This window comes from Bombyx mandarina, chromosome 17 (assembly GCF_030267445.1).
Source record: "Bombyx mandarina strain Sakado chromosome 17, ASM3026744v2".
NCBI classification, from domain to species: Eukaryota; Metazoa; Arthropoda; class Insecta; order Lepidoptera; family Bombycidae; genus Bombyx; species Bombyx mandarina.
In genome coordinates this window covers 12,406,904-12,416,341 of record NC_143223.1, presented here as the reverse complement: position 1 = coordinate 12,416,341, position 9,438 = coordinate 12,406,904, and the positions used below count along the sequence as shown (strand labels likewise).

The following is a 9,438-nucleotide window of genomic DNA, read 5'->3' as shown; positions in this document are numbered from 1 at the left end:
CCTAGAGTTTATCAGTAAGTATGTACAGTCGGCATCAATGCGCCATTTCGATAAAGCGGTGCGACACGAGAACCCTCTCGTCGTGGCCGCAGGTAACTGCCGATCCTGCGAACCGAATGGTAAACCATCGACGTCGCCCAAAACACGTCATTTCGGATCCTCCCGATCCACTAACGGTGCTTTTAGGTACCCCAAGCACCGGTCATCGTTCGTCGAACCCGTCGCTTGCGACGAAGGGCTTGACGAGTATATTAACCCTCAGACACAACCCACTGAGTTTCTCGCCGGATCTTCTCAGTGGGCCGCGTTTCCGATCCGGTGGTAGATTCTGCGAAGCACTGCTCTTGCTGGGGCTAGTGTTAACAACGTCCATAGAGCCCCATGAGCTCACCTACTTGTTCGGTAACGCTGGCATAGCCCTCTAAGCCTACCAGCATAGGTATAAAAAAAAGACATTTTATGACCCAGCAATGTATTACGTACAAAAGTGGGTTATCAATAACCATCTCAGCTGACATCGCGGATCTGCTACCCTCTCTCGAATCATAATTAAACTTGTGTTACATACAAATTACTTTATCTAATTACCAAAAATATAATTAACAACTAGCATTTTATATGTAGTTAATACAACACTTAAAATTGATAAATAATATTTTGCCGTTCATGTTAATGTGGTTTATTGTTCATTCTCTTCGGGATCTTCTGAGTCGGTCTCTTCATTGCCGAAGGTCGTGTCTAATTTGAAATGGTGATCACTCGATGCACTATGGTTCCCCTCGTCGGGATAACTACATTTAAATACTGTGGTTTATCAGGACACAGGGTACACATCGATAACAAGCTATAATAATATAACAATATATTAAAAATCATACAATAATCACATATTATTCAATAACACAATAAGCTTCATGTACTTTCAACATTCTTTCTCAAAATAATTTTATTCAAGATGGCGACGAAAACCCGTTCACAAAAAAAATTTTAGTCACACTCCGGTCTCGTATCAAGGCTGCAATCCACACGCGATACCAGTGTTCTACTGATCGCGTAAAAAAAAACTAAAATTTGTATGGAGTTTTAATAGCTTCCTTACGTTTGCCGCTAGGGGCGGTGCTCCAACTCCATACAAGTTCGAGTTAGCTAGGAGATTGCGAAATTAAAAATATTCGCACTAAGCACAAAGATGTATGTAACATGTAACCTTTACAAGTATTCTAAATCCGATAGATGTATACGTTTGTCTCTTTTTAGTTTCATAAATTTTCAAATCACAATGTCATTTGAGAAACTTAATAGATCCGATACCTTATTTAAGTTCACCTCACCAAATTTCGTCTAATATAAATACCTATATAATAAATAAATATCCTATGAGTGTTGGAAAAATAGAGACAAGAAGAATTTATAAGCGGCACCCAAAAACCATAAGTTTTGTTTTAAAGGCTATATGAAACACGCAATAGTTTAATAAAACAAATTTAAAAATTCCAGTAGCTCTTATTTTTGGAAATTTAATTTACAAAAAACTTAAATGTTACTCGAGATGATTTTACTCGGTATGTAGATTAACTATGAAAAAACCAAATTCTCACTAAAAACTAAATCAGTAATTAACTTGACGATAATTATCTATCACAGTGTTTCATTAGAACTGTATTTCTATATCACAACTAAACCAATTTTGAAGAATACATTTTTTTAATTTTTTAATTCACGTTACTGACATCTTCATGAAAGAGGTAAAGGAAGGTAAAGGTTTTCTTAAACCAGTTTCTTCATTTGATGATATAAACAATATTTCATATGAATATTGTTTGGACTATTGTTTAATGGCCATTTGAACTGAAGTCTCGGTGACCTTTAAAATATACACTGATTTTTAATTACTCAAATAGAAAATGTATGGAAATTAGGTTTAATCGCAATTAAAAATCTTCTATCTTCGTTCATTTTATTATAAATTACATCCAACAAACGTTATTATACATTGCTGAAGTCCATGGGCGACGGTAACCACTCACCATCAGGTGGGCCGTATGCTCGTCCGCCTACAAGGGCAATAAAAAAAAAAAAAAAAAAAAAAAAAAAAAACGTTATGGTGTTAAGATTCATTTTAACAATTAACAGCTGACTCAGAAGGATTTTTGTCACTTACGTCATTTTATAAAAACAAGGTTCCTGTTTTTGCTCTAATCATAAATACAGCCGATTAACGAATAACAAATTACAACTGTATCCTATACAAAGTATTTAAGGGCTTCAAATTAATTCTACAGAGATAGGGCACTATTTTGTACAATGACGTCATCATTCAAGAGAGAGCAATACCAATTGCATGCAGCAATACCAAATGTGACCAACAGTCACATTGAGAAAAGTGTAGCAGGTAGACGTACCAGGAGCCAGCAAACTATTTAAAGTCTATCTTAAAAAGCTTCTAATAATTTCAAATGAAGCTACAGCTTTTAAGTTCTAATAAACATCATTTGAAGTCGCCCTAAAGGAAAAGGCGGTCAAGTCCGGTGCTGCGGTTGTACTGTACAAACTGAGACCTTAGAACTCATATCTCAAGGCGTGTGGTGGCATTTACGTTGTAGTTGTCTATGGGCTACGGTAACCACCCACCTAAGCCATAAAAAAAACAAATAAAAACCAAAACGTCATAAGTGACAAAACAACTTGAAACGATAAAATACAACAAGTGCTATTGCTATATTTATTTTTGTGTAGCATATGATCGACACGTACGATTTTTATAAATAAGTAGTAACGCTCTCTCCTACATATCAAAGATGAGGGAAGCGAACGCAATGTCATATAAATAAGGCCTATTTTCCTACTTAATTTGATGAAGAACAAGTGATATCACAACGGAGGCACTGCCTATATTATAAATTTGATAACCTAAAACGAGCACAAATCACGTCCCTTCCGTAACACTGCCCGAACTCACATTGCGCGTCCTTTTCCCGCTACCGGTAGCGGATTTGTTCTTGTGTCTCTTTCGCTCACTGTCTTCCTCACTAACACTATTACACCGCGGCTTCGGGCTGAGCATCGTGTCCGAGCTCACCGAATCCCTTTGGGACTTCTTCCTTTGACGTTTAGGTACATTTTCACCCATCAACGTTTCGGTGAACTGCCTCTGCTTCGCCTCCCAAGCCAGGTTCTGCCTTTGAATGACGTCAGGGTATTTCCTCTCGAACTCCACGTCGGGCGGTATGAGCAGCTCCCAGCCGTACCGGGGATTGTATTTGGCGACTGAACGTATTATTTCCAATACGTCTAAGGGCGGCAGGCGTACAGCCGCGGTCACCTTCCGACGGTCGATGTACGTGTTCTGAGTGAAGAGGTACAACTGAAATATGAAAATTTTAATCTGTTAGACTATATACAAATATGGATTATATCTGGGAAAGTGTTTATAATTGTGCGTAGATTGCTAGTTTGGTACCGGAGGCTGTCTATTTTTCTATTATTAATTTAGAATCTAAACAAAAAATTTACACCTTATGTGAGTGTTTATCAGCAGGCTATGACGCGTCTATAACCGGATTTATTTTAAGGCGCAATTGTCATTGTGACTATCATTACTCATCATAAGTGCAGGGGGTACAGAGCCTCACTATGTGGTCCCTGGCGGCTACTAGCAGCGGGGGTGGGGGGAGCACACCCCTCTCACTAACACTACTCACTATGTGGTCCCTGGCGGCTATCAGCAGCGCGGGGGGCGCGGGCCCGGCGCGCGGGTACAGGTCGGCGGAGCGCGCCGCCCACACGCCGCGCACGCAGCACGCCACACTGGACAGCGCGCTCACTGCGGCGCTCTCACTCACGGCGCTGCCACTCTCCGTGCGGACGAGCGACCGGACGTCACTCAATGTCATCAACTTAGCTGTGGTCAAAAACAATGACAACCTTAAAGAACCTGATACAGTTTAATGTTTTTCCAAACAGTACTCGATGAGTATTGTGATATAAGGTGAACTGACATTTCAGTAGATCATTGGCTTCTGACAACACTACTTTCATTTATTATCCAGGGCATTTGCTTCATGGTTAGTGACTATGGAGGTTATTTTATATAGATTTTTTTTTGCATTTCTACATCCCTTCCTGTTTCAAGAAAATCTTAGTAATATGTATAACTTAACATCAAAATTATATAACTCAATCAAATATTATTTGTAGAAGAAAAATTAACAAATTATGTATTAATATTGTGTTATAAAATTCCAATAGATATACTCACCATTTAAAAGTAAATTCTTAATTTGCTCTACAACTGAAGGCCGTTTGGTGGGAACTATATCCGCCTCATCTTCAGGCGGTGGTGGTACGAGATTCCGGATATATTCATGAGCGTTCAAACTTAGGGCTGAGCCATCAAGTGTAGTTTGACTGAACAGTTTTAGGCGTTCCAACTGCAATTTATTCATCAAGCATATTTTAACAGAACAACAAAGTTAATTTACCTACTGTATTCCACTTTTTTATAATAGATTCTTATAGCATATACATACGCTTAAAACATACATATCAAAACATATTAGCTCGAGACTACAGTTAATCCAACATATTTCATTCCCATAATGAATAAAAAATGTAATTAAAATTTATTAAACCTGCAAATTTATTAATTTACCGGTGATTACATATTTTCCTACCCACAAACAGGTATGTGAGCTCACAGGCTCAATTGTTAAAACGACTCTACCTTGAGCCTTAATTTGAATCATATTCATAAGCTTCATACAACTAAAAAAACAATGAAAAGAACCTTCGGATCGTCAATTGAATTGATACTGATAAATGGTAATTTATGAACTCAAATTTCAGGGTATTTTCAGGGCATTTTTTTCACTTTACTTTTAGATTATAAACAATTCATTTCAAAACTAATTTGATAGGTCAAGTTAATGTTTGACATTTAATGTAACCTAGGATAATGTAATGTTTGACATTTAATGTAGGAAGTACAGAAAAAAATTACTAGTCAGAAGGCCAATGCCACTGACATTAAATTTAACCACTCACTTCAGCTTGATCGGTATTTGGATTCACCCAAAACGCATCATACCAAGGCTCTGCAGTCACACGTTGAGTTATAGTTTCGTAAGATTTCTCTCGTGCTTTCTTGGCCACATCTGTTTCTTGACGAGCAAATTTTACGGTCACCTGAAAAACAATTTATTAATATATTAGTACCCACTATCCTAACCCAAAATAGTCCCAAGAGACAAATTATCATGCAATTCATTGAACAGTTTGTCAGTCTTTTTATTCTCTTTGTTATCAGCATAGATTGCATTGCAATGTGTGATGACTGCAGTAACATGTGCAGCTGCTAGTGGATTCACCAGGAAATGACCACCCATTTACGACTAGGCTTATTTACTATGAAAATATAGTCATAAATACTAGCTGACCCGGCAAACGTGGCTTTCCCATATACATTATTTCAAAAAAAAAAATTTTTAGGTGGACCACCCCTTGGACATTTAGGGGTATGAAGAATAGATGTTGGCCGATTCTCAGACCTACTTGATATGCACACAAAATTTCATAAGAATATTTTGTGCCATTTGGGAGGTGTTTAGCAACAAATACTGCTATATGAGAATTTTATATATTAGATAATATTAATAGGAGTGCAACCTTAATTAGTTAGATATGGTACTAAATACCTTACTAGAATCCAATAATCTACCTAGAATATATATCTAGAATAGAATAATCATACTAGAAAAATTCAGCAATTTGAAGATGGCTAACTGAGATTTAATTTTCTCAGTTTTATATTTTAACTTTTTATATTGTCCATACAAACCTGTTGTGGTTCAGGTTCATTCTCTTCCTCTTCAGGATCATCAGCCTTGCTCTTTTCTTGTTTACGTTTATCTTGCTTATCATGATATGTGTATGACTGCCTCATTTGTATTATACCTTAAATTAATTAATTATTATTAACTAAACAATAAATGACAAATAAATTCAACTGCAAGCATGCAAGCATTTAACGGTAGGCAGCGGCTTGGCTCTGCCCCTGGCATTGCTGAAGTCCATGGGCGACGGTAACCACTCACCATCAGGTGGGACCGTATTATTTTCTAGAAGTTTGGCATAAGTATGCCACTGTGCTAGGATTCAAATCCATGCACCATTATGTAGGTACCATTTTTTCTAATGAAAAATGTACATAACAAATATCCATCATTGAGTTCTACGGTGACGAAAATAACATTGTGTGAGAAATCAAACCTGCTTAAAGTATATTTGCTTAATTATGTAGGGCATGTTGTGAGCCTGCAAAGTTAGATACTACCACCTTGCCTATCTCTGCAGTAATGCGAAGTAGTAATGGGTTTCGATTTGAAGAGTGGGCAGCCACAATTAACTGAAAGGTGTCTAAGGGTTCTAATAACAACTTTATACCACATGGGCTATGAGCTCTTTCAAGAATATGTACTTTTTTATTTATTGCTTAGGTGGGTGGACGAGCTCACAGCCCACCTGGTGTTAAATGGTTACTGGAGCTCATAGACATCTACAACGTAAAATACGCCACCCACCCTGAGGTATAAGTTCTAAGGTCTCAGTATAGTTACAACGGCTGCCCCACCCTTCAAACCGAAACGCATTACTGCTTCACGGCAGAAATAGGCAGGGCGGTGGTACCTACCCGTGCGGACTCACAAGAGGTCCTACCACCAATAATTACGCAAATTAAAATTTTTGCAGGTTTGATTTTTATTACATTATAGTGCATGTTTTTAAATTACCTTGTAAAGGAGTACAGTGTAGTTCCTTATCCTCTAATATCGCCACAGCATAGTGTCGAGTGTCAACTGTTGGTCGGCTGCTCTCATACACTATTTTATCCATCATTCTATTTTTGAAATAAAATGATTTATCTTTCTCTTTTACATGCCATGAAGATTCCTGTATTTAAATAACAATAAGAATTCTGTTTCTAAATGACATTGCATGGTCTCTATTAGCTGATTTGGATATGAAAACTTAAATATTAATGAATTAAGTTTTAAATATTTGGTAAATACGTAGTATGGAGGACTGAATATTCGCATACCTGATGTCCATCAGTGTTTATTGCTATCTGTTCAGCAACGGAAGAACAGAACTTATCACTGTTCGTGTCTAGGCCAACTTCCAGCCTTACCACTTGGTTTTTAGGCTTAAGAGCAGCATTCACGATCTGCACATCACTCCAGTCCCTATTTGCGGGCCTTGCTGGATACTGATATATGTACAGATTCTTGGCTAAGGTCCTCGATAGATAAACTGGTATCTGAAGCGTTATATACGATTTTAAAGCGATAAATCTAAAGACGTCAACATAACCTGAATTAATACCACGTTTATTGAATACTAGATCATAGTTAGTTACCTCTTGCACTACGGGATCGTCGTCATCCATCTTTGTTAAAGTTAAAATCACTACAAATGTTAAAACATAACAAAAATTGTTTCAAATAATCAGCAAACTGCGGTCACGTCATTATGAATCCAATTATGTATTTACAATACATTTGCAATGCAGAAGAAATTTTTTGAGAGATTAGGGTTGGCAGATTAAGTTTATGAAATTTCCTCAAAGTTTAAATTTAATTTAGATATTGAAACTGAACAGCGCTTCTACTACGTAGATTTCTTGTAGTGGATCGTGCAACCCTTGGGTAAATAGTTCCAGTATCACTTGCGATCAATAAAATTAAGGTAAAGTTTTTAAGAATTAGGAATAATTTAATAGAAATTTAATTTCTAGCGGAAAGAGGCATAAAATTTTGTTATTGATAAACATTTGACATCCAATAATTCAACAAAAGCTTTTTATAAATTTAAATTTCATTTCTCTCGTGGTTCATTCTTAAACAAACAAATTCAAGCAATGAAAGTCGACAAATACTACATTTCTACAATAAGTTTTTTCCCAAGCTTATGGAAGTAACTTTCAATCTAGCAAGCGTGTCTTACAAGAATGCTGCATGCCGTAAAGTTAGATGTCAATGTCAACGAAGTCAAAATTGACGCTAAGGGCAAAACATTACATACCTACTTCTAAACAGCTACAATGACTAACACTCCATTAGTAATTTAGTGAAAATGTTCAGCACTATCCAAAGACTACAATGTAATATTAGGACCTAAATTGGTTTTTTTCTTTTTTTTTTTTTTCTACCTAAGCTGGTAGCCTAGAGAGGCTATTCCAGCGGAACCTTAACTAGTAGGTGAGCTCACGGGGCTCAAACCTGACGACGATGCTAACACGAACCCTAGCAAGAGTCGTGCTTCGCAGAATTTACCACCGGATCGGAAACGCGACCCACTGAGAAGATCCGGCGAGAAACTCAGTGGGCTGTGTCTGAGAGTTAATTTACTCGTCGAGTCCTTCGTCACAAGCGACGGGTTCGACGAGAACGGTGACCGGTGCTTGAAGTACCTAGAAGCACCGTTAGTGGATCGGGAGGATCCGAGATGACGTGTTTTGGGCGACGTCGACTGCTTTCCATTCTGTCCGCAGGATCGGGAATGTAGTTACCGGCGGCCACGATGAGAGGGTTCTCGTGTCGTGCCGCTTTATCGAAGTGGCGCATTGACGCCGACTGTAGATACTTACTGATGGACTCTTAAGTCCAGGTCGTCATGGAGGTCGACGTTCCTGACGAACCACGGGGCTCCGGCGGCTATCCTGCAAAAACGGGATTGAATAATTTGGAAGGATTTTAAGTGAGTGCGGGCCGCGTGTGCGAACACTACACTTGCATAGGTCATGACGGGGCGTATGCAAGTTTTGTAGAGTGTCACCTTATTTCTAAGGGACATTTTACTTCGCCTACATATCATCGGTTAGAGACGTCCTAGAATGAAGGCGGCACGGTCGCGTACCGTCTTAATATGAGGGCGGAATGTCATCCTTCGGTCGAGGGTGACGCCTAAATATTTGACCTTCGGGGCCCACGGTATGAGCTAGTCGAACATCGTGATTGGGCGAATGGCGGAGGCGGATGTGTCGACGTGCCTAGACGGGAGAGGGATGCTCAACGTGGTGTTCGGAGGGCGACCCCTTTTGAAGAGCACTGCTGTGCTTTTCGTGGGGTTGATGTCGATGCGCCACTTCCGAAACCACTGTCCCATGGTGGTCGCTGCGGTCTGAAGTCGTCGATGAAGCAACGCCTTCTTCCTACACGAGTAGTATATGGCGGTGTCATCGGCGAAGAGCGCCAGATGGGTCTCCGGAGACCGGGTTATATCATTGATATACAAACTGAATAGTAACAGGGAGAGGGCGGAGCCTTGCGGGACTCCGGCTGTGACGTGACGGGGGCGGGAACGCGTTCCCTCGACTCGATATCGGAACGAACGGTTCGACAAGTAGTCTCGTATGATGAGCACGAGTCTGTCTGGCACTCC

At 39.1% G+C, this 9,438-nt stretch overlaps 1 protein-coding gene across 1 annotated transcript; it reads right to left on the bottom strand.

The window, feature by feature from the left end:
* Nucleotides 1–1,483: 1,483 nt before the first annotated feature.
* Polr3E (RNA polymerase III subunit E) lies at nt 1,484–7,596 on the bottom strand. Its single transcript, XM_028182236.2, has 8 exons — nt 7,415–7,596; nt 7,097–7,315; nt 6,789–6,948; nt 5,837–5,952; nt 5,044–5,184; nt 4,259–4,430; nt 3,702–3,901; nt 1,484–3,364 (listed from the first exon to the last, which is right to left on the bottom strand). The coding sequence occupies exons 1-8, from the start codon at nt 7,442–7,444 to the stop codon at nt 2,927–2,929; spliced, it is 1,476 nt and encodes a 491-aa protein (XP_028038037.2). The 5' UTR covers nt 7,445–7,596; the 3' UTR covers nt 1,484–2,926.
* Nucleotides 7,597–9,438: the final 1,842 nt, after the last annotated feature.

Excerpts from the sequence above, each read along its gene's own strand:
- Polr3E (XM_028182236.2), bottom strand. The coding sequence starts at position 7,444 with ATGGATGACGACGATCCCGTAGTGCAAGAG. Across the intron at positions 5,185-5,836 it reads ATGAACCTGAACCACAACAG|GTGACCGTAAAATTTGCTCG; the intron begins GTTTGTATGGAC and ends ATTGTTTTTCAG. Across the intron at positions 3,365-3,701 it reads TAGCCGCCAGGGACCACATA|TTGTACCTCTTCACTCAGAA; the intron begins GTGAGTAGTGTT and ends TTCATATTTCAG.